General features: G+C 35.5%; 4 protein-coding genes and 1 pseudogene across 4 annotated transcripts; 2 read left to right on the top strand and 3 right to left on the bottom strand.

Annotated features, from left to right (window-relative positions):
- Positions 1-836: 836 nt before the first annotated feature.
- On the bottom strand, positions 837-5,151 carry LOC109051617 (V-type proton ATPase subunit d 1). Its single transcript, XM_019069117.2, has 8 exons — positions 4,927-5,151; positions 3,096-3,267; positions 2,674-2,852; positions 2,391-2,470; positions 1,717-1,794; positions 1,410-1,586; positions 1,133-1,210; positions 837-1,000 (listed from the first exon to the last, which is right to left on the bottom strand). The coding sequence occupies exons 1-8, from the start codon at positions 5,051-5,053 to the stop codon at positions 839-841; spliced, it is 1,053 nt and encodes a 350-aa protein (XP_018924662.1). The 5' UTR covers positions 5,054-5,151; the 3' UTR covers positions 837-838.
- A 2,081-nt stretch (positions 5,152-7,232) lies between these two features.
- LOC109051624 (agouti-related protein-like) lies at positions 7,233-10,413 on the top strand. Its single transcript, XM_019069123.2, has 4 exons — positions 7,233-7,389; positions 7,596-7,766; positions 9,405-9,484; positions 9,777-10,413. Exons 2-4 carry the CDS (start codon positions 7,658-7,660, stop codon positions 9,966-9,968), a joined length of 381 nt encoding a protein of 126 aa, XP_018924668.1. The 5' UTR covers positions 7,233-7,389; positions 7,596-7,657; the 3' UTR covers positions 9,969-10,413.
- Positions 10,414-10,877: 464 nt separating this feature from the next.
- LOC109051621 lies at positions 10,878-13,171 on the bottom strand (annotated as a pseudogene).
- A 3,511-nt stretch (positions 13,172-16,682) lies between these two features.
- On the bottom strand, positions 16,683-18,980 carry LOC109051655 (chymotrypsin A-like). The gene is made up of 7 exons (XM_019069151.2): positions 18,819-18,980; positions 18,591-18,694; positions 18,426-18,505; positions 18,203-18,281; positions 17,293-17,473; positions 17,007-17,140; positions 16,683-16,914 (listed from the first exon to the last, which is right to left on the bottom strand). The coding sequence occupies exons 1-7, from the start codon at positions 18,868-18,870 to the stop codon at positions 16,753-16,755; spliced, it is 792 nt and encodes a 263-aa protein (XP_018924696.2). The 5' UTR covers positions 18,871-18,980; the 3' UTR covers positions 16,683-16,752.
- Positions 18,981-21,936: 2,956 nt separating this feature from the next.
- Positions 21,937-24,133, top strand: ctrb.3 (chymotrypsinogen B, tandem duplicate 3). Its single transcript, XM_019069119.2, has 7 exons — positions 21,937-22,069; positions 22,308-22,411; positions 22,543-22,622; positions 22,704-22,788; positions 23,084-23,264; positions 23,583-23,716; positions 23,798-24,133. The coding sequence occupies exons 1-7, from the start codon at positions 22,018-22,020 to the stop codon at positions 23,957-23,959; spliced, it is 798 nt and encodes a 265-aa protein (XP_018924664.1). The 5' UTR covers positions 21,937-22,017; the 3' UTR covers positions 23,960-24,133.
- The last annotated feature ends 555 nt before the right edge of the window (positions 24,134-24,688 follow it).

Raw genomic sequence — 24,688 nt, 5'->3', positions numbered from 1 at the left:
ATTTTAGCACTAATTTACAAATGGATAGCACACAATTCTCATTTTAACAAACAAGACATAGTGAAGAATCTATACACACACAAAATAACATTTTTTTCCATGTTAATTCCCAGCAATTCTCTTTTTTATTAAGGATAATCCCATTGTTCCTTATAAGTAAAACACAAGCAAAACAATTACTCTGTAAATCAATTATAATTCCATTCTTATGTAACCACGCAGTTCAATTGAATACGATTTACGCGGAAATTCATTCTGCTTGTGTTTTATTAAAATAAGGCTCACTGTGTAATTACCAGTGATTCTCTAACACTCATCAGATGTGAATACTGGGAGACCATGAGTTCAGAGAGTTTATAATCTGAAAATGTACATTAATTGAAAAAGTATGCAATGCATGAATGATAATAATGGAATGCATGTTTTCTTAGCAGGAAGATCACAGGAAGAGTATGACAATTAGATGTCTTGAGTTTTGCATTGCACGTTAACTTTGCTAATTCCCTGGAACCTTCACTTGCAATGGGCTGTGACTGGTTGCCAGGTGACATGGTTTCACAGTCATGACATCATGAAGAAAAAAAAAAACATTACTTTACTAAAAGTTTTCTTTAAAAAATCCTAAGGGTGGAGGGGGAATGCAACTGCGTTGTTCTGTCTGTCAAACAAAAACGAATGATCCTTAACTTTAATAAAGACAATCACAATGAAATGTAAGAGTGGCGAAAAGTGCAAGAAACAGGGAGGAGACAGGATCATCATTTTCAAACCTTAGCATAACAGAGCACAGTTAATACATGCCATGTGGATCACTATTCAAGACTGATATTATGTACCATTAGAATATGGGGATGTAGTTGTCAATCTTAGCCCGATGCCTTTGGGCAATACACTCGGCAATCCACACAATGTTTCGGCACTCTTGCTCCTTCAACTTGACGTAGGCATAGAACACGCTGAAATGAAACTGATTCAGGAAGGCCAGCTTATTGAGTTTCACCTGCAAAAACATAACCCGCATTTTATTGTTAGCAGAGAACTTTCAAACAGAGCCATTTGCTAACATCACTGAATTATGACTTTCAATGCAGTAACATTCTCTCTCTTTCACCATGTAAAAACTTTTGCTCACCTCATGTTCAAAAAAGCGATCCTCAAGGGTTTTGTCTCCTGGGTTGCTACCAGCACCCTCAAAGAGAAGCTTGTATTCCTGAAGCAGCATGAACTCATGTTAATCCTCAAATCATTTTGGTGGCCAAAAATGCCAGAAACAAACGCTATGTGAACTTCACATCAAAACAACTCTGAAGGAACAGTTCACCCAAAATGAACATGCTGTCATTTAATGTAATCCTGCTGTCATGATGAAACGTTAGTTTAAACTCATTAAGGTCTACACAGATACTTACAGGGTAGTATTCAGCCACAGCTTTGACCTGCTCGTAATCATCTGCGCGGGCTAGCTGTGCAAGACCCTCTGGGTAGAGCTTGCCACAGTGTGGGAAGAGTTTAGCTCGGTCTTCTTTGGAGAGCTCCGTACCAAAGGAGTTAATGGTAATGATGAAAGCTCTTCTGTCTGCCTCAAACTGATACAAAAGCAAATCTTTGCTTTAATTCTTAAAACTGAAATATGTCAGTTACAATAATAATAATTAAAAAAAGAATCAGATTTTAGAATCAAGGTCCTTACTCTTGATTTCACAGGTGTTTACTCACCTCCAGAATTGGGCACATGGTATCTGCGGTCGTGCCACCCAGTGAAGTGCAGAACTTGTAGAAAGCTTCTAGATAAGCCTGGAGACACAGAGAGGAGATCAACTACAGCTCTTGATTTCTTAGTTAAAGGCCTTTATAAATAAATAATCATTTATAGAACAACTGATATAATGATAACTGATGTAATACTGACATTATATATATATATTGCGCAGGTAACATGCCTAGCATTTTCTAATCCAACCTACCTTATTGCTATTTTTTTGTTGTTATTATTATTCATTTTTCCATTATCATTTCTTATGTTCATTTTATCTTAGCTTTTTTAATCTACTATTCATATTCAAATTAAATAAGCTGACCAGGATTGCATTTCACAGAAAGTAATATTGTGTGAATAACTGTGTATGTGATGCATAAAAATCTTGAATCTTGAAAGAAAAGGGTTTAATGAGCAGTATAGTTTTTCCTTGTCAACAGCACTATAACACTATAATTTAATAAGATATTGGTATGTGCCTATACAGAAAATTACTTCCCCCTTACATACAGTGTTAAAGTTCACTACCCACACATAGACAAACCAGCAGGCTGGGAAATTTCCTAATTCCATAGGAAAATTCCTAATGAATGTTTAAGATTTACATCCCAGTATCTTCCATCACAAGGCTGACCTTGTAAAGAGTGTTGCGAATGATTTCAATGTTCATCTCATCCAAATCCTGCTCAGAGATGCAGTCCTGAAAGAAAGCAGCTGAAACAAACAGACACAGCCATTAACTGTGATGTAGAAATAAGCACCTTGGCATTATTTAGAACATGTTTTGAGTTGTTTCACAGAATTTCTGAATGCTCAAAAAATAATGACAAGATTCGCAACTCACTGACTTTCTTTGGCTACAAAACTTGCAGTGAATGTCAATCATGTGTGAATTTTTCATTATCAGACTGTCTTACCAAGAGGTGTATCCACCAGGATGGCATTATAGAGCTCTGCTGGAGTTTGGGCGATGTTAACGGCCTCCATCTGTTCAAAGCTGCCAAGTGGATGGCACTTGGGCACCAGCTCTGAAATGGCCCGCTGATGGAGAGTTCCAGTGATCAAAAGGATGACGTTGTCAATCATATAGCTGTATCTGAAAAAGCAGTAAGATGGAAAAGAGCTTAATAATGTCTCCTCCTGAGAGGTGAAGTATTTTGAAACACAAAAAGTGAATAAGTAAAAAAAATGGCAGCGAACGCAAACAAAAATATTCTTGGCTATGAATATTCACCGAACATAATACTTCTGTAAATTACAGGAGCTCAGTATCATGCCGCATGCGGTGTGAATTTGAAGTGTGGTTCGCTTATACTCTTTGATGTCTGACCGCACTCACGTGATGAAATCCATGAAGCTGGCCAGAGGCTCATAGGACTGGTTCCTCATATGCCGGAACTCAACCACCATCTTCTCTTTCAGCTTGTCATCAATGACGGAGACAGTGAGGGGAGAGGCTTCATTGGCCAGGAAGCTTCCATAGTCCGTGCTCTGCAAGTGAAGCTTCAGGTCTGAGGAAACAAAAACAAGAAAAACCCTTAATGATTCAAAAAATAAATATAAACCTCATTCTTGAGTGTTAAAGGCTTGTGTTCTGGCAGTGATTTCTATATTCATCTCAGAACTGTTTTTACATAATTTCCAGTTCCCTAAAACACAGACAAAATTTCCCAGTGAGTCACTTGCCATTGATTCTTAAAGGAGAGACAGAATTAGCTATAAAATTATTAAACGTCTAAAAAAAATATTGCTTTAATTTAAATAATGCAAAAAACTGGGTTATTTTGAAACAACAAATTTTATTGTAAAGTGTGAAATATTATGATATAATGCCCACAGGTTGAACAAGTAAACAAAGGGCATCTCAATCAGTAAGAAAGATCATAATCCTCAATAAATTTGTTATTCTTATTATTATTTATGAGTTATAAGATTTTTACAGTACGAGAAATCTCAGCAAGAAAGACTTCAAATCTAGGCAGTTTGAATAAAAAAGGTGCGATAAAAAAAGGCATAAACAGTAAACTAAATAGCATGGTTCCTGCCAGGGAATGTATCTGATTGCACTGATGTAATATATTAAGTTTCTCCCTCAATTTTTACAAGATGCACGCAAGTTGGAAATATCAGGGAAAAAAGTAGCAACTCTGATTTTGCTAGAAGTGCAGTATTTCTCAGAGTATAACCATGCTCCTCTCCAGTAAATACTCTCAAAAATTTAATCTAGGGAGATGTTTAAAATATATTATGAATTAACTGCTTTATTTTTATCAGGAAGGCAAATTCTATAAAAGTTGAGTATTAATAAAAGTTTGGGTATAATTGTGTTTTTCTCTAATTAAAGTAAAGATGTGCTGTAAATAATTTCGGGTAGCTTGCCGACAGCGGTACATCATACAAATTCATAAATTCTCCATACTCCAGTATATTGCCATCATGAGCGCTGGCTGAAGGAGAATCCGGAACTGACGTCATAACATATCACATGACCAGCATCATCAACTATCATTCCTCAAATGAAACCTGCATCTTTCGTTTATATGTATATAAAAAAACGTAAACATTTACTGTTCTTCTTGATCATTGCTATAAAAGCTTCCGCATCTATTACTCGACACAACATTTGAAAAATAATGATGCCCAGAAACCCGTCAGTCAGTCAGGTTTAACCAATGCCTTACAAAAACGATATTGTACTACATACTGTGCATAATTAAAATAGAGCCGTGCTCTAAACATTTGCGTACGATCGTTTAAAATTAACGCGTAAAAACAGCTCAGAAAACAGATCACTGAATGTGTAATGTAGCTGATAGCAGCACAGTTAGCATGTACATTTAAATGCTAGAAGTGAATAGTAACAATTTAAAAATCACAGGACTTCAAATGTTTACTTAATATTAGGAAAATGAGGAATACATAGTGACACAAAAACTGATCTTCACCTACTGAAGGGAATTTGAAAGGTGGCTAAAGAAACATGCTAACTGTGCTAATATCATTAACGTTAGCAGTGCTATCGTTACGTGGCTATTTCTCAGCGAGTTACCACCGCAATTCGGATTTGCATCTTTAAACGACGATAAATGTCAGTAGAGACACGTAACTGTATGTGGAAATGTCGCTAATGAAGACGGACAGCTAGCAGCCAACACACACATTGGACTCACCTTCCAGAGTTTCACACTGAACGAGATTCAAATAATCCGCCTGAGATAAAATACCAGCCTTAAAACCTCTCACCAGCCCCTCCAGATAACCATTATCCACATTAAAATACAATTCAGAGAAAGGCATTGTGAGAAAATAAGACTACCGGTGTACTAGCTTAAGAGAAAGATGGATGTAGCCTTAATGCAGTCTTGAGTGATGGCGCTGTCCGGTTGGTAAAGAATCGTTCTTCTGAGTCGGATCTTTTGAGTTTGAATTGTTTGAACAGATTCACAAAACTGGTCTGAACGACTCAATGAGATTGTTTACAGCTTGATTGTATGGCAGTTTAATCAACACACATAGCCTACGAAGCACTTCGTTTTAATAAATTCACGTATTTGTTTTCACCCGAAAGATGTTTTTAATTTTTATAAATTTCAAAATTACTTCATTCTGAGCTGGATCTTAGCTGCTAAACTGGTACACTACAACGCAAAAATACATAACGATAAACAATTATTACATTTCATTTGGAAAAATAGCAATAAACAAAATAAAGTTTAAGACTAGCCGTAATGACGTAAAAGAACCGATGAGAATTGTTTTGAAATCAGAATCTTTGAAAGTGTTCGAAAGAACCGATTCGTGGAAATGAGTTGGACTTCCCATAGCCGAATGAGGGAAGTTGCGGATACCCGGATACACACACACACACACACACACACACACACACACACACACACACACACACACACACACACACACACACACACACTCATGTGACCGAGCATCTGACCATCATTAAACCTTAAACACCGATCTCAGACCAGCCCTGCACAATCACCTGTACAGAATCAACCGAAGAGAGGACCTCAAACTAAAGATTCCACATTTATTTATTTATTTATTTATTTATTTATTTATTTATTATTTTTTATTTTTTTTAAAGGAATACTTAAATGTGAAATGTTTTCGTTGTTCTTTGGCTAAAATTATTTTTATTCCTTCTTCTTCATCATCTTCTTTCTTTCTTTCCTGAATTTTTATTATTGGCTATTTCCAGAATAGCCTACCATCTTTACAAACCAACTAAAAGTCCTATATATTTTTTCAACATTAATTAAAGGCCTCAGGCAAAGCAAAGGCAGTGTGTGTGGTGCATTCTGAAGGAGAGGTACCATGAATATTATACTTGATGTAACCAACCTATAAGATGAATGGAGAAGCTTTACCAGATGATGCTGTTCACCGGAAGATTATTAATGAATGTACATTTTTACATGAAGAATGAATCAATTTCTGTGAACTCATCACTGCCCTCTGATAAATTATTTTTGCTGCAAAATTAAATGTTTATAAAGTGTCTTTCAGCGGAAACTCTCAGTCCATTATCTCTTCAAATTTGCCGGTTATATGTTCCAAAGTGCAGGATATGAACTGAAATCATCTTAATTCAGTACTAGTCAGCTAGAAGCATAGTTTAAAATAGCACCAAATATTTGTTGATGAGAAATTGTCAGGTGACAGCTAGTTAAGCTTTAATACAAGTAGTATTTGTTTGTTTGTTTGTTATAAATAAAGAGAGATTCAATCTAACCTTACAAAGAGAAGCACTGAAGTTCTTAACCATAAACAATTTATTTCCTCACAAATGGATGCTGTATTGCGTCATCAGCGATTAATCAGCAGGCTGGAGTCATCAGCTGAGTGTAGCTGTATTAGCTTCATAATGAAGTGTTTACTGGTACTGAGCATTAACTAGGCATAAATGAGGTACCTAGTGCAAGTATTCAGGCCTTTAACCGATTACCAAATATGTTTTTCAACAAATCATTTCTAAATCATTTTTTTATTTTTATTTACTTTTTTATTTAATTTATTTTAAGTGCACTACAATGCAGAAGCGATTAGTAGCAATGCAATTTTATTTTTTACAATGAGCAAAATCATGCTAAATAGAGCAATTAAAGTTGAACAAAAATAAATTACTATGTACTGAATATCTAAATATAAATATTGTATAAATATAAAATTTGACTGTGTAAATAGTAAAACTGTAAGTATGCCTTGTTGCAATAATAAATCATAACCAAAACTAAGCATCATTCAACTATTTGTTCTGAGTATTGGTTCAAATGCAGCACCATGTTTCATACCTGAGCTATACTAAATAGCAATGCATTTTCATTCTTATACATATAATTTTATACATTTAACTTAAGCTGACAATGTCAAAATCTGAAATAGCTTACACCGTCCTCCAGGAAATTCTATTAATCTTTTCCTGTGTTGATGTGTTGAGTGCATGGGCTTATGTGTGTGTCAGTGTTTGTGTGGGAGTTAAGTGGTTGTGCCAGGCACAAGAGACCACACCTCCATCCACTGATCAGGACCATGTGTCCCTCACCTCCCACCTCAAGGAGACTTATAAATCACAGAGTCCAGTGCAGAACCTCAGCCTGGGGCACAGAACCCTGCAGGTAAGTCGAAAATTCTTTACTTCTACATGTGCATACACAAACATACACAAATCCACAGACTTTATGGCAAATGCAAACCAGTGCAAATATGAAGTAGGCCTACACATCTGTCTACATGCTCACAAACATTAACACAATTTCAAACATTTAAGGAATGATTAACTTTAGTCTAAGTGTTTTTTGACTACACTCTCTCTTTTTTTTAGTGAATACAACCGGATCACTAAAAGTGTGGTCAAGTTTATCTTATTTTTGAGTTTGAGTGATTATGATGCTGAACATAGCCATCTTCAGCTGGTTTGTGATGAATGTGATGGTGATGGCATCACATCCAAACCTGAGACGTAGCGAAAGCTTCTTTGCTCTACCTGACACAGGTAAGGTTTCTATAGACTGATGTTATTTTCCAAAAATGTGGAGTGTGTCTGTGTTGATAATTGTAATAACTGAGTGTTGGTAATTTCAGAGACCTTCTCTTTTTTTTTTCCTTTTCCTTTTTTTTTTTTTTAATGTTTTTTGTTAATTTTAATGTTTTGGTACAGTACAAAAATGTACACATATCTTATAGAGAATTTTTTACCAGATATTTACTTTTATCCTAATATGTGAAAATGGTAATAATAAAGAATGGCTATTCCAAAATCTTAAAGTATATACTTCATCATTATTATTATTCGAATAATAAAATGTTTGTTTGTTTGTTTGTTTAACAACTTTCATTTCAATCTCATATTTCATCTAATCATTTAAAAAATCATCCATTTTAAAATTTTATCTGGACAATATATATAAATGCAGATCCGTTACCTTTTGATCATTATTCATTATGGTACAACACAACATTTTTTTTTTTTTTTTTTTGAAAATATTTAGTAGTAATTTAATAGTTAGTTCACCCAAATATTAAAATTATGTCATTAATGACTCACCCTCATGTCGTTCCAAACCCGTAAGACCTCCGTTCATCTTCGGAACACAGTTTAAGATATTTTAGATTTAGTCCGAGAGCTTTCAGTCCCTCCATTGAGAATGTATGTACGGTATACTGTCCACGTCCAAAAGGGTAATAAATACATCTTCAAAGTAGTCCATGTGACATCAGAGGGTCCGTTAGAATTTTTTGAAGCATCGAAAATACATTTTGGTCCAAAAATATCAAAAACTACGACTTTATTCAGCATTGACTTCTCTCCCGGGTCTGTTATGAGCGCGTTCACCTCACATCCGGTTCGCGAACGAATCACTCGATGTAACCGGATCTTCTTGAACCAGTTCACCAAATCGAACTGAATCGTTTGAAACGGTTCGCGTCAACAATAAGCATTAATCCACCAATGACTTAAACTGTTAACTTTTGTAACATGGCTAACACTCCCTCTGAGTTCAAATAAACCAATATCCCGGAGTAATTCAATTACTCAAACAGTACACTGACTGAACCGAGCCAGATAACGAACGAAACATTGACTCGTTCTCGAGTCAAGAACCGTTTCTGTCGGACGCGTCCGGTTCGAGAACCGAGGAGCTGATGAACTGGTTCAAGAAGATCCGGTTACATCGAGTGATTCGTTCGCGAACCGGATGTGAGGTGAACGCGCTCATAACAGACCCGGGAGAGAAGTCAATGCTGAATAAAGTAGTAGTTTTTTGATATTCTTGGACCAAAATGTATTTTCGATGCTTCAAAAAATTCTAACGGACCCTCTGATGTCACATGGACTACTTTGAAGATGTTTTTATTACCTTTCTGGACGTGGACAGTATACCGTACATACATTCTCAATGGAGGGACAGAAAGCTCTCGGACTAAATCTAAAATATCTTATACTGTGTTCCGAAGATGAACGGAGGTCTTACGGGTTTGGAACGACATGAGGGTGAGTCATTAATGACATAATTTTAATATTTGGGTGAACTAACCCTTTAAGTATTAAATTAATACATTTCCAATTTATATCATTGTAATTGCTTGTAATTGTTTTGTGTTTGGCACATTTGTGTTTTGTACATCATAGACTTCCTACCTGGAGTGGAGCATCTTGAAATAAACTCAGCAGAAGAAAAGCTGATAGAAGACCTTGAATCCTATGATGAGGCAAGTAACTGACATTTAGCATACGCATTTAATAACAAGTGACTTTACATGTACCACCAATGGTACGTGCCTCCAGGTCATATGCCTCATTATTGTGAAACAGTGATGAAATAATTTTTGTGTTTTATTTTTCAAGATCAGTTTACAATATTAGTAGGCTAGTTTTTTTTTGTCGTTGTTGTTTTTTTTTTTTTTTTTTTTTGTTTTTTTTTTTGCATTTAACCATTAAAATGTGCAATTTTCCTCTGTAACAGTGAAGTAATTTTGTTGCTTCTTGTTGCTATAACTACAGGATCTGGGTAAAGCTGTACGGCTGCAGAGAAGAGGCACTCGCTCCCCCAGCCGCTGCATCCCTCATCAGCAGTCCTGCTTGGGTCATCACCTGCCCTGCTGCAACCCCTGCGATACGTGTTACTGCCGTTTCTTCAAGGCTTTCTGTTACTGCCGTAGCATGGATCACACCTGCAAAAACGAACATGCATAGAGCCTAATTCTACTATGAAATGTCTAATTGTGGCTTTACATTTGCAGTTAATACAGCTCCAGAATGTATATGTGGAAAGTGAAAATGTACAGCCTCACACTATCCACAGAGAAGTTTGTTACAAGAACAAATATATCATTTTTAATAATAAAGCTGCACAAAGCATAAAGAGTACACATTGGCTTTTAAAGTTTCAGATTTGTATTGCTGCAGTTTTATGGTGTAATATTATTGCAATATTAAGGTCAAAATCTACTCAAATATTGTCTCAAATATTTTGTATATGTGCATTCAATAAACTTATTATTGCAGATCTGTAAAGTATTAACTAAAAAAGCTATGAATGATATCAAACCACCTGACATCAAAACTGAACTGTGTACAACTGCACACATACACTGAGAGCTAGAAGAAAAACAGATTCATCTCTGCTTTACAAAAGGTTGCCAAAAACATGGTATAAACTGTTTTGAGTGCTTCTCAAACAGAAAGCTGCATCCTAGTTAGCGAGGAAGGAATGGATAATGTATGAAAATGCAACAAACCTCCTGCATGCACTGCAAAACTTTCAATATTTCGAAAAAGCATCCCAGGATACACCTCATAAAATCAGTAAAGAAAATATTATATATTATATATATAAGCATGTTTATGGCAAATAGTGACTATTTTGATTAAGCTAAACTAAAATGCAGTTTTGATCTTTTTAACATTTGTAACCACTACAAACAGTAATTTCCATAATTCCAATTGTGTTTTGATGACTTCATGATATTCTAAATTGGGTAAAATAATACTAGTAAAGAATACTGGTAGTGGATAAATTTGCATTTATAGACTTCTATAAATTGCATGTATAGCAATGTTGCATTCTATTTTTCAATATAGCCAAGACAACTGAACCAAAGGTCATGCCATACATCTTTATTGATGAAACAAAAGACAGTTTTAATGGCTGCTTTAGTTTGCAGCAATGGTCTGGTCAACCCAGGCACGGAGTTTGGTGACACGGGCGTACACAGCTGGGGTGGAAGTGGAGCAGACGCTGCTTCCCCAAGACACGATACCAACCAGAGTCCAGACTCCATTCTTCTCGCAGACCAGAGGACCGCCAGAATCACCCTGAAACACACATAGAAGAATTGTAATCAAAACATTTACCTATACATATTAGAAGAAATTTTTAAATAATACTTTATAATAATCATATATTTATTCGGGACAGCTCACCATGCAAGAGGAGACACCAGAGGCTCCAGCACAGATCATCAGATCAGTGATGTTGGTTCCCCAGTAACGCTTGCAGTCATCGTTGGTCAGCAGAGGCAGAGCAGCCTGCTGGAGCAGGGCAGGGGTATCAGGAGCTGAAAGGGTAGATTGGCAGAATTTTAAAAGCTTTCAACAGAAAATAAATCAGGACAGAGAATATGAACAAATGCTAAAATATACATTCAAGTATTGAAAATACATGTAAGCTGATAAAAATGCTGAAATGGAAGAAGATTCTGAAACTCACCATTATATCTGGTCAGACCCCATCCAGAGGTCACACACTTCAAGCCACCAGGGAAGTTATCGCTGGTTTCAGCGAGACACACAGGAGACACGTGAGTGCTGAGCTTAGCAGGAGTGGCCAGCTTGATCAGGAGAATGTCGTTGTTGATGGTGTAGCTGTTTGTAGTTAGGGTGCTTGATGGACTGTGTGAAAAAGATACAGACACGTAAGCGTTCAGATTTTCAAGTAGATTTTCATCTGTGGGAATACTCTCTCTAGTGATTCAGGTATGATACACTAGTCTTGCAGTGCTTTTCAACAGCGGGGAATCGGCTACTGAATCTTCAGTGAAAAGAAATCATATTATAGGTTGTGAGTGTGAATGTGAAGCAATCTAACACCGTGTTCCATGACAGAATGGATGGAAATGATATACTGACTTTCACTAGAAGGTTCTTTAAATGGATAGTTTAAAAAGGTTCCAGTTTGATAAAGTCTTCACTGAACTATATCGATCAGATCCGTTAGTGAATTAACACCTGACTTACTTACAGAACTGCAAGTTATCATTATTAGGGGCCAAGCACAGAAGGTGCTGTAGCCTCTATTGGTATTGTTAGAAGTCTATGGCAGCCCTATAAACTGTAGAAAATAAAATCATGAAGCTTAGTATATTGATTGAAGTAGTCCTGAATAGCAATTTTGAATATTTTCACAGATGTTGAATGAATGAAGAATGTTTTGTGTCTGACTGATTGTCTATATGACATGTTGTTAAAGAGACACATTTTATGTGTAGTTTTTATTAATCAATGAAATGATTTTGTTATATATTTATGGAGTGAATTTGGGTGAAGACTCCCCCTGCTAAAACAGAATTCTGTAGGAGATGATGCTCAGTATAACAGATATTGAGAGTCTACACACCTTTCCAACACTAATGGTCTGAATGGCCTCAGCATTGGATGAGCGATCATGCTCACCCAGGATGACGCGGTGAGAAGTTCTGTAAAAAAATGAAATAATCAAAATTTTATAACCCCAAAATCTTTGGCAACAGGACATGTGAGTTTGAAATGCAAACTTAATCCCAATACATTTCTTTTAGGCTAAACATTGTAAAGTTGTAGATTTAATCTTTAATACTGTTTACCTGACATTGCAGTGAGCAGCAGTCACAACCCACCACTCACTGATCAGAGAGCCACCGCAGAAGTGGAAGCCAGTGGAGTCCTGGAATAAATTTTAAATGATGTAATAATTTTATAAACCTTTTGAGTTAGCATTTCAAATGTATTGTTATTGTCACAGATTTTACCTGCAGAGACACCTGCCAGGGCCAGGAGTGAGGCCGTGCCTCCTCACCATTCACAATCCTGGAGTAGCCAGAAACAACAGGGGGGATGGCAGGAACGCCACAGCCTGACAGACCAAAAAATACAATCAAAGCAGTTTAACAGATTCATTTGTTCTAAGAGCTATTTAATAAAAGTAATCTAGGCTTAAAGGCTGTTATTAAAGTATCTTATTTTAAAACAAATCGTACCATAGGCTGCACCAAAGAAGGCGAGACAGGAGAAGATCCACAAGAAGGCCATTGCTGCACTTGAATATTGTCTGCTCCTTTGAGGGCTTTATATATTCTGTCCTCATTCATACACTGGACATCTTATCTCTCTACTGTGGGATTGTGTGCACCTTGCAAGTGAGAGTTTTTTTTTTTTCCATCCGTACAAAAGATAATGCCTCCTCCTCCTGGTTGCTTTAAATCAGCTGTAAGTCTTTCATCTGTGAATTACATTTATATTTATGTATTTGACAGCAACTAAAACTGCATTGAAAGTAATAATTTTATCAATTAATGCATTTCCTGGGAGTCAAACCCTTAACCCTGACATTGCTAGCACCTTACTGTACTGTTGGCACTACAGAAATGCTGCCAATTAAGACTGAATGCTGCAGATTCACAGACTGAAAATAGCTTTAATACTGTGAAATACATTTCTTAGGAAAACTGTTCTCAGAAGAATAACTTCCATTTTATATGAATGATTATAATTGATAATACCTATGTGGTGGAAATAGCCGTGACATATTTCATGTGTGTTTTGTTATTTTGTGTAATATCCTCTGTTAATTAGACAGCACAAAACACTTCCTGTAAGTTTAATTAGAGGATTTTATATTTTACATCTGTCAAATAAGCTTATTGAATGAATTCAGCTCTCTTTAATATTTGTTGCGTAACATACATTTTTCAAAAGTCATGGTGTTTACTGCAATAACCCTGACCCGATTGATTGTATTTTTATACACACTGATAATGCTGTGTTCTCGGTTTCAAGGCCTGTGTGTTCACATCTGCACTGATTCCCAGGTTCGGTAAACCTCTTCACGTAGCCTATTCCCTATATGTAGCCTACTGTACATTAGTGCAGCTGCATGTGCTGTAAATGTAGCCTACATAGTCACATAGTTGCATAACTTGCACTGTTCAACCAATATACAGTACTTTGTACTGGATATTAAATATTATGACATTTAATTCAGAGAGAAACTGAGCTTGGTAGAATATATATATGAAGAGCTTGGTTTCCAAAATGTGATAAACGCCATTTAAAAAATAATAATAAAAAAAAACTTTCCACCAAAATCAGTATTGTACCTGGTCGGTATTGAAAAGTCAATTTTTAATTTTACGCAAAATGCGATATCCTCCGAGTTATTCTGTCATGTTTTCTCTCTCTCTTTCTTTCTTTTCAAACTTCTCTGCAGAACGCGAAATATCCGCTCACCCAATCACAGCAACCTTAAACATACCTTACATTAATGTAAATACAGCAGGCCCGGTCCTACGGGGGTGCTAGAGGATTCTAAGCACCCTCAAACGAAATCAAAAGCACCCTCAGTTAAAGCTGTATCAATGGCATTTTATTGCAGATAGGGCAAATTATCCAGTGATATATGTTTATATAAATTTATTTAATACACGAGTTTCACAATTTGAGTTGAATTATTCAGGCATCACAATATTACCACGACAATCTAAAATAATGATAAACAACTAAAAATATATATATATATATATAAGTTAGAGCATCCTCACTAATTTAAGAAGCACCCTCAGTGATTTGTTTCTGGAGCCGGGCCTGAAATAAAGTAATTAGCCTATGTGATATAATCGCGGTTGTAGAAGGGATACAGCTACAGCAAACCAACAATAAATAATTTTTTCTACCTATTAGATTTTGTTTTATTAAAGTCTATACCTACCCCAACTCTAAACATAACCTTACAGTAATGCAGATACATTAAATGTTGTTTAGCATGAGAAAAAGGACGCGATATTGATGTGCGCATGCGCAGTAAACCCTGGTAGTAGGCCACAATCTGACAGGTGTCAGGACACCGGTTCTGTGATTAATAGTTAATCACCATCACATGCTTTCAGATGTATTCACAGAGCCGAAGATCACTGAAAAGCTATGCAACATCGCGTTCATAATAGCAGATGAGTCGCATTAGATTATGAACGCGATAATGCGTAGCTTGTCAGTGTAAGTGTTTTTATTAATGCCATTTATGTTTTTGTTAATACAGCGAATAGCACTTGTCAACTAAATTAATGTAACATGGCAAAGATGAATGCAATTTTGGAAGTTGAATATAAGGGAAATGTCATTTTGGCATTTCTGTGGTCTAATGTGTTGTTCGCGTTCTTGTTCATGATGAAACTTTCTTTTATTGTTGTAATTAAATTATAGCATTAACAAGATGACCCCTTGAATTCATTTTGGTATCGATGACTGATTGAATGTATTTTTAGTACAGTGCCTGTAAGCTATATAAAATAGGTTTGATCAAGTTCAGAAGCTGCCATATGTGGATTAACCATGTTGTGTATTTTTCAACAGATTCAATATGAAAAATAACTTTTATATTGATTCAATGGATTTATTGCATTTTGAGAAAAAAAAAAAAAAAAAAAACATTGTCATGGATTCATTGCATTTTGGGGGAAAAAAATAAAATTTTATAATCTTTTAAAATCAAAATCTGGATTTGAAATTTTTTATATTATTATAACTTAAATATGCTATTTGAAAGTTTGAAACAGAAAATAGTGGTTTTCATCTTTCCACTTTCTTGGTAAAGAAAACACATTTTTACTCAAAGTAATCAAAATGGATTTATAGCGTTTTGAAACCAAACTCTTCATATATACATATATATATATATATATATATATATATGTGTGTGTGTGTGTGTGTGTGTGTGTGTGTGTGTGTGTGTGTGTGTGTGTGTGTGTGTGTGTGTGTGTGTATTATTCATTAGTCATTTTGTGTTAATTTTCAAATGTATAATTATTCATGTGGTGCTCGTTTTAATTCAGAAATTTCAATGGAATGGAAATGCAACAGCGGCATTAGGAATATTACTAGTATTGCTATGAAAAGTTGAAAACTGAAATGGAGAGTAGAGAGACTGTGAATACCATAATCCTTTTTTATTTAAAGATTAAGGTTTGTTAGATTAACAGTTCTGTATAAATGGCTTCGCTGTGCTTTTATATTCATAATTGCGTAACAAAAACATGTAGCACCACTATGATCAAGTGTCAGCTTTGGAGCTGTCCAAAGATATTGCATATGAAGTTGTAAGAGTGGTTATACTGTGTAATTTAGTAACATTTAACAAATATTATGTGCTTTAAAGCAATAACAGTATATTTATAAAAGACTTACAAGACTTATGTTATCATAATTGATATATAGAAAACAAAAAGTAACTTTTTAATATAATTCCATTATAGATTAAAAATGAATGCCAGGGTCAAAGTTAATATGAATTAATATCATTAGTTTTTTTTTGTCTTTCTTTCTTTTTCATGCCCTTACATGTAAGTACACATTACATACACACAAATAAATTATATTTATATATTATTTTAGTTTCCACTGTCAGTTTTTTTTCCTTGCAGTTCATTAATGTTCACAAAGTGCTCCAGACGTGATAGTCATAATTCCCTACTTTATATCAATATTATTTTATTTTAAATTTTCACAATTATTTTCAAAAATAATTTTATGATTGATTTGTAGTTATTAATATGATGCAATAAGATTAAATCACTCAAATGTATTGAATGTCCATTGTCTACTGTAAATAACTCTGACTTAAGTTAGAAATATTTTTACTACACAAGAACAATCAGGGTGTTTTGTTTTCTCAAAATAAAACTTTATTGATAAACATCATGATCAAGAACTACTGTATAAACATTGTGCTTTAGTTTGCAGCAATGGTCTGGTCAACCCAGGCACGGAGTTTGGTGACACGGGCGTACACGCCTGGTGAACTGGTTGAGCAGACGCTGCTTCCCCAAGACACGATACCAACCAGAGTCCAGACTCCATTCTTCTCACAGACCAGAGGACCGCCAGAATCACCCTGAAACACACAAAAGCAAGTCAGAACTGTACAATCTTCAAGAACTTCAAGAACAAATAGAGAGATAAACTGCAAAATCAATAGAAATTCACCATGCAAGAAGAAGCACCAGAGGCTCCAGCACAGATCATCAGATCAGTGATGTTGGTTCCCCAGTAACGCTTGCAATCATCGTTGGTCAGCAGAGGCAGAGCAGCCTGCTGGAGCAGGGCAGGGGTATCAGGAGCTGAAAGGGTAGATTGGCAGAATTTTAAAAGCTTTCAACAGAAAATAAATCAGGACAGAGAATATGAACAAATGCTAAAATATACATTCAAGTTTTGAAAATACATGCAAGCTGATAAAAATGCTGAAATGGAAGAAGATTCTGAAACTCACCATTATATCTGGTCAGACCCCATCCAGAGGTCACACACTTCAAGCCACCAGGGAAGTTATCGCTGGTTTCAGCGAGACACACAGGAGACACGTGAGTGCTGAGCTTAGCAGGAGTGGCCAGCTTGATCAGGAGGATGTCGTTGTTGATGGTGTAGCTGTTGTAGTTAGGGTGCTTGATGGACTGTGTGAAAAAGATACAGACACGTAAGCGTTCAGATTTTCAAGTAGATTTTCATCTGTGGGAATACTCTCTCTAGTGATTCAGGTATGATACACTAGTCTTGCAGTGCTTTTCAATAGCAGGGAATCGGCTACTGAATCTTCAGCGAAAAGAAATCATATTATAGGTTGTGAGTGTGAATGTGAAGCAATCTAACACCGTGTTCCACGACAGAATGGCTGGAAATGATAGCCTGACTTTCACTAGAAGGTTCTTTAAATGGATAGTTCAAAAAGGTTCCAGTTTGATAAAGTCTTCACTGAACTACTGTATATCGATCAGATCCGTTAGTGAATTAACACCTGACTTACTTACAGAACTGCAAGTTATCATTATTAGGGGCCAAGCACTGAAGGTGCTGTAGCCTCTGTTGGTATTGTTAGAAGTCTATTGCAGCCCTATAAACTGTAGAAAATAAAATCATGAAGCTTAGTACACTGATTGAGGTAGTCCTGAATAGCAATTTTGAATATTTTCACAGATGTTGAATGAATGAAGAATGTTTTGTGTCTGACTGATTGTCTATATGACATGTTGTTAAAGAGACACATTTTATGTGTAGTTTTTATTAATCAATTAAATGATTCTGTTATATATTTATGGAGTGAATTTGGATGAAGGCTCCCCCTGCTAAAACAGAATTCTGTAGGAGATTATGCTCAGTATAATAGATATTGAGAGTCTACACACCTTTCCAACACTAATGGTCTGAATGGCCTCAGCATTGGATGAGCGATCATGCTCACCCAGGATGACGCGGTGAGAAGTTCTGTAAAAAATGAAATAATCGAAATTTTATAACCCCAAAATCTTTGGCAACAGGACATGTGAGTTTGAAATGCAAACTTAATCCCAACATTTATTTTAGGCTAAACATTGTAAAGTTGTAGATTTAATCTTTAATACTGTTTACCTGACATTGCAGTGAGCAGCAGTCACAACCCACCACTCACTGATCAGAGAGCCACCGCAGAAGTGGAAGCCAGTGGAGTCCTGGAATAAATTTTAAATGATGTAATAATTAAATAAACCTTTTGAGTTAGCATTTCAAATGTATTGTTATTGTCACAGATTTTACCTGCAGAGACACCTGCCAGGGCCAGGAGTGAGGCCGTGCCTCCTCACCATTCACAATCCTGGAGTAGCCAGAAACAACAGGGGGGATGGCAGGAACGCCACAGCCTGACAGACCAAAAAATACAATCAAAGCAGTTTAACAGATTCATTTGTTCTAAGAGCTATTTAATAAAAGTAATCTAGGCTTAAAGGCTGTTATTAAAGTATCTTATTTTGAAACAAATCGTACCATAGGCTGCACCAAAGAAGGCGAGACAGGAGAAGATCCACAAGAAGGCCATTGCTGCACTTGAATATTGTCTGCTCCTTTGAGGGCTTTATATATTCTGTCCTCGTTCATACACTGGACATCTTATCTCTCTACTGTGGGATTGTGTGCACCTTGCAAGCGAGAGTTTTTTTTTTTTTTTCATCCGTACAAAAGATAATGCCTCCTCCTCCTGGTTGCTTTAAATCAGCTGTATTATCAATTAATGCATTTCCTGGGAGTCAAACCCTTAACCCTGACATTGCTAGCACCTTACTGTATTGTTGGCACTACAGAAATGCTGCCAATTTAGTCTGAATGCTGCAGATTCACAGACTGAAAATAGCTTTAATACTGTGAAATACATTTCTTAGGAAAACTGTTCTCAGAAGAATAACTTCCATTTTATATGAATGATTATAATTGATAATACCTATGTGGTGGAAATAGCCGTGACATATTTCATGTGTGTTTTGTTATTTTGTGTAATATCCTCTATTAATTAGACAGCACAAAACACTTCCTGTAAGTTTAATTAGAGGATTTTATATTTTGCATCTGTCAAACAAACTTATTGAATGAATTCAACTCTCTTTAATATTTGTTGCATAACATAACATTTTTCAAAAGTCATGGTGTTTACTGCAATATCCCTGACCCGATTGATTGTATTTTTATACACACTGATAATGCTGTGTTCTCGGTTTCAAGGCCTGTGTGTTCACATCTGCACTGATTCCCAGGTTCGGTAAACCTCTTCACGTAGCCTATTCCATGTAGCCTACTGTACATTAGTGCAGCTGTATGTACTGTATATGTACATAATCACATTAGTTGCATAACTTGCATTCTGCAAAGCAAGAAGTGTGTATTTTAAAAAAAACGACTTACAAGACTTATGTTATCATAACTGATATATAGAAAACAAAAAGTAACTTTTTATATATATAATTCCATTATAGAGAAAACATCAATGGCAGGATCAAAGTTAATATGAATTAATATAATTAGTTTTGTCTTTTTTTTTTGGCTTTATTTTTTATGCCTTAACATGTAAGTATACATTACATACACGCAAATAAAATATATTGCTATATTATTTTAGTTTCCACTGTCATGTGTTTTTTTTTATTTATTTATTTATTTATTTATTTTTTTTTGCAGTTCACAACCCACCACTGGAAGCCATTTTTTTCATGGATTTTTTAAAAACCTAGATATTTGTTCAGTTAAATTTTTTTATCTGCATGTCATTTGTTAATGAATATGTCTGTACCTGCAGAGACACCTGCCAGGGCCAAGAATGTGGCACTGCCTCCTCACCATTCACAATCCTGGAGTAGCCAGTGATAACAGGAGGGATGGCAGCAACACCACAGCCTGGAGAATATATACTGTATGTGTATTTGTTAGAATTTACATGTAAATATAAGCATGTTCTTCTACCCTTGTCTGCTATGTACTGAACTAACACTTTCATTCAAAGTTCAGAGGAAAAAACACTATATACCATAGGCTTTTCCTGTGAAAGCAAGGCATGACAGAATAAAATGAAAGCCATTTCTGAATCAGGTTGTCTCACCAAATCTTGGGGGTTTGTATACCTGACCTTCCCATTACATATTTTGTCATTCTTGTCATTCTTGAAATTTGCTGACACTTTTACCTTGACTTTTCATTTAAAAAAAAAAGTAAAAGCCATCACAGAACCTATCATCTTGTCCCCTTTATCTTGTATACCACTTTTATAATATGATATGTGATTATTATTTTTTATTATTATTATTATTGTTTCGTATTCCAATGTTAAGAAGACATCTATATTATATATAATTATTAAAAAATAATAATATGATAGTTCAATATTTAGAACATTTATATTTTGTATGTGTAAATATATTAATAATGGTGAAAGAATAATAATAAAAAATAAAATAAAAAACAGCAATAAAAATAAAATTAAAAACAGTAAAGTTATGCATTATAATTAGTAAAAATGTCAAGATGCTTTTCAACTGTATTCAGAACTTCAGCATTTTGTTTTTAGAAAATGTTTTAGAATGACAAATGCAGTATGTACTATGTAAACATGGCACCTTCTCACACTTGTTATCTCAACCTCTTGCATATAGCATCTCATTGTATATGAAGTATTTCATGTTTCATTTCCATAATTTTACCAAAGTGAAAAATATGGCAAACATTTCATGGGAAAAGGAGAAATAGCCCAGTTTAAGTAAAGATGCATTAGCATTTGCTTATCAGCAGCTTAGTATTGTCAAATCACATTTTGCATGTGACCTAAACAAATATGACCTCTAAATGAATAAAATGTTTTTTAAAAAATTTTCTTTTAAATACTAAAATTGAGGAAACTTCTCTTTTTTTCTTTCTGTCTTTTTTTTAAATAAAGTTAGACTATGTGCCCAGCAGAGTGAATATTTTGTTTGTTTGTTTTTTTACAGTTGCAGACAAAAGGTGTGTTTTTTTAAATGGAATTTATTAATAAAAAGTTATGTTGTTATGCTAATGCTTTTGCCAAACAAAAATATTAACCAAACCTTAATGGCAGTACAAGAAAATTGAAACTCTTCTCAAAATTTCTTCTTTTGTGTTCCACAGGAGAAAGAAAGTCATACAGGTGAATCAACACAAGGATGAGTATATGATAACAGAATCTTCATTTTTGGGTGAACTATATCTTAATATATTTGTTTATTTAACACTTTTACAATGCAGAAGAAAAAAAAAAGAGTTAAATTAAATTTGAACAATCCAGTGAAAGATCAGTTGGCTAAATTATTCAGTCATTTATTATTAGATTTTTATTTCTAAAAAGAAAACCAGAGCATCAAATAAAATAATAAAATAATTTAACAATAAAACTTTTTAAAATCAACATTTTAAAATCAATCAAACAGAAGATTTCAATGGCATATTCAGGAAGTATTGCCCAGTTTATAAAGAATGCAGTGTACTATGTACATTTTACATGACAATGTTCATATACAGTGGTGTAAAATCCTGGGATTCTGCACAGGTGAAGACCAGCTGGTGCAGACTCTCAGGGTTAATTTTTGACCATAATGTCAGGTTGTCATGTCCTCATTGGTATGAGTGAAATCATGGTTTGGTGTTAAATAGGTCTTTCTGCTGTCAATAATTCTGAGTTTTCTGCACAATGTCTTTCCTGTGGCTGCTGTCCTGCGTTGCCTTCATTAGTGCAGCCTATGGTGAGAAAGTGTTTTCCCCCTTCAGTGTTTTTTTTTTTTCAGTGTTTGTTCCTTCTGTTATTCAAGGGTCATAGTCACAGTTGCTGAAAAGATCAACATTGCTAGTCACCACTGCTTAAAAACAAAACTATATTGTTTGCATTTACAAAATCATTTGGCCCTGGTCAATTGGACTGTATGAAATTTCATTATTTATCTTCTTGCATCTCTTTAACCCCTTTGCACCTCTTATCTTCAGGCTGTGGCATTCCTACCATTCCTCCTGTTGTCAGTGGCTATGCCCGCATTGTGAATGGTGAGGAGGCAGTCCCTCACTCCTGGCCCTGGCAGGTCTCTCTGCAGGTACTGTGTTAGCGTTATAGTTATAGTAACACTTAAATCTTAAGTCTGTTATGTTGCTTGAAAATGACTTCACAGCTTATACAAAGTGTCATTTCTTTCTTTGTTTTGTCATTTTGTCATTTAAATGACAGGACTTCACTGGCTTCCACTTCTGCGGTGGCTCTCTGATTAATGAGTACTGGGTTGTGACTGCTGCTCACTGCAGTGTGAGGTGAGACAGTTAAATCATTGCGTTAACTGCATGAATGCTGGGATAGACATGGATTTATTAACCACTGTGGCTTATCTGCAGAACTAGTCACCGTGTGATCCTGGGAGAGCATAACAAGGGGAGCAGCAACACTCAGGAGGACACGCAGACTATGAGAGTGTCAAAAGTGAGGCTTAAGAACTTCAAACCTATTCCTCAACAATACAAAACTGTCACTGGGCTAATAACCTTTCAAAAAGGTACTAATATGTACACTTAAGGTAGTAATACATACTTTTAAAGTATTCATATGTACCTTTAAGGCACTATTATGTTTCTTTTAGAAATAAAAAGGTATGGCCCCAGTGACAGCTTTACACCTTTTTCTGAGAGTGTGTACTAAACATCTATATTTCTCTTCATTGTAATTAGTGCTTTTTCTGTGTTTTGGCACAACATTTATGAGTCAATCTCAATTCCAGGTATTCACCCACCCTCAGTGGAACTCTAACACCATCGAAAATGACATTGCCTTGATCAAGCTGACTGCCCCCGTCTCACTGAACGCCCATGTGTCCCCCGTTTGTCTTGCTGAGACTTCAGATGACTTTGCCCCTGGCATGACTTGTGTAACTTCTGGCTGGGGAGTGACCAGATACAACGGTTGGTTATCTGACTAACATATAATCACAGTCTATAGTACATACCTGCTGTTGGTTCTAGCCCAATAGATATATCTTTAAATATTTTTGTAGGTTATTTTTTCCCAACATTTATTTGAAATAGAAATCCTTTAATCCGTTAGAAATATTTTTACTCTCACTTTTGATCAGTTTAATGTGTCTTTGTTGAATAAAACTAATAATTACTTTTGCAATCATTTACTTTACTGACCCCAAACTTCTGAATGGTATTGTACATATATTTGCAATACCTAACATGTTTTGCAATTGCTTCTTTATTCTCTCTCTCTCCGTGTAGCTCTGTTCACACCTAATGAGCTTCAGCAGGTTGCTTTGCCTCTGTTGTCAAACCAGGACTGTAAGAGCTACTGGGGAAGCAACATCCAAGATACAATGATTTGTGCAGGTGCTGCTGGTGCCTCCTCTTGCATGGTAAGACTATTGTCTCATCCTCACTTCTTCTCTTCCGCTCTAATGTTCTCCCTTAACTGTCTTGTCCTTCTGTCTGTTTAGGGTGACTCTGGTGGTCCTCTGGTTTGTCAGAAGAGTGATGTCTGGACTCTGGTGGGTATCGTGTCCTGGGGAAGCAGCCGCTGTGACACCACTATTCCTGGTGTGTACGCCCGTGTCACTGAGCTCCGCAGCTGGGTGGATGAGATTCTGGCTTCCAACTAAAGAAGCAAAATGAATAGATATTCCTTGACATCACTGAACAACATAATTTTGAGAGCTACTCAAAACTGAATAGCAGTGGTTTCACCACAGTTAAGGGGTAATGTTAAAACCAGCCTAACTGTGGACAGCTATGAGAGGCTTATTACTGTTAGTTCAATAAATATATACAACATATCATGTCATGTTATTGTGGATTTTTAAATCTAGCCAACATTTGTTGAGTTTGGTTAATACAGACAGATTATGCAAAAACTACAGTGTAATAGATACATTTTTAGTCATCCATTTCTCCAGGTATTAGAAAATAATACAAGGTATAAGATCTATGACTTGTAGAGCACAGAATAAAATGTATTTTACGTGTAATGCGCACCTTTGACAGAGGAGGGCGCTAAAGAATCACACAAACTACTAACTAGTATATTTATGCCAGATCAGGCTACTTATATTAATCTATACAATCTCTGTTTTCTAGTATGCAAGCAATGTCAAAAACAGTTAAATGCTTTTAATTGCCAGAGGCAGTCCAGTCTTAATGAATGTAATGTTTTTGTCATTGGCGTTTATACTCAAAGCAGTGGTCTTCAAATTAATATCAAAATGAGCATGGGCTTTATTATATTAGTAAAATGCAATTCCCTGATATTATGCGGTAGTTTCATACAAAAATCTAACTGAAAGTTGTTTTTGTCTATGCATATTTTAGTGCTTTGACAGATTCTCACAGCC

Source organism: Cyprinus carpio, chromosome A7 (assembly GCF_018340385.1).
Source record: "Cyprinus carpio isolate SPL01 chromosome A7, ASM1834038v1, whole genome shotgun sequence".
Taxonomy (NCBI): Eukaryota; Metazoa; Chordata; class Actinopteri; order Cypriniformes; family Cyprinidae; genus Cyprinus; species Cyprinus carpio.
The sequence above is the reverse complement of the archived record's forward strand: the minus strand, read 5'-3'. Positions and strand labels throughout refer to the sequence as shown.

Excerpts from the sequence above, each read along its gene's own strand:
- LOC109051617 (XM_019069117.2), bottom strand. The coding sequence starts at position 5,053 with ATGCCTTTCTCTGAATTGTATTTTAATGTGGATAATGGTTATCTGGAG. Across the intron at positions 1,795-2,390 it reads TTCGCAACACTCTTTACAAG|GCTTATCTAGAAGCTTTCTA; the intron begins GTCAGCCTTGTG and ends CTGTGTCTCCAG. Across the intron at positions 1,587-1,716 it reads CCATGTGCCCAATTCTGGAG|TTTGAGGCAGACAGAAGAGC; the intron begins GTGAGTAAACAC and ends CTTTTGTATCAG.
- LOC109051624 (XM_019069123.2), top strand. The coding sequence starts at position 7,658 with ATGATGCTGAACATAGCCATCTTCAGCTGGTTTGTGATGAATGTGATG. Across the intron at positions 7,767-9,404 it reads CTTTGCTCTACCTGACACAG|ACTTCCTACCTGGAGTGGAG; the intron begins GTAAGGTTTCTA and ends TGTACATCATAG. Across the intron at positions 9,485-9,776 it reads ACCTTGAATCCTATGATGAG|GATCTGGGTAAAGCTGTACG; the intron begins GCAAGTAACTGA and ends CTATAACTACAG.
- LOC109051655 (XM_019069151.2), bottom strand. The coding sequence starts at position 18,870 with ATGGCCTTCTTGTGGATCTTCTCCTGTCTCGCCTTCTTTGGTGCAGCC. Across the intron at positions 18,506-18,590 it reads CCTGGCAGGTGTCTCTGCAG|GACTCCACTGGCTTCCACTT; the intron begins GTAAAATCTGTG and ends AATTTATTCCAG. Across the intron at positions 16,915-17,006 it reads CTGGTGCTTCTTCTTGCATG|GGTGATTCTGGCGGTCCTCT; the intron begins GTGAATTTCTAT and ends TGTGTGTTTCAG.
- ctrb.3 (XM_019069119.2), top strand. The coding sequence starts at position 22,018 with ATGTCTTTCCTGTGGCTGCTGTCCTGCGTTGCCTTCATTAGTGCAGCC. Across the intron at positions 22,070-22,307 it reads CTTCATTAGTGCAGCCTATG|GCTGTGGCATTCCTACCATT; the intron begins GTGAGAAAGTGT and ends TCTTATCTTCAG. Across the intron at positions 22,623-22,703 it reads GCTGCTCACTGCAGTGTGAG|AACTAGTCACCGTGTGATCC; the intron begins GTGAGACAGTTA and ends GCTTATCTGCAG.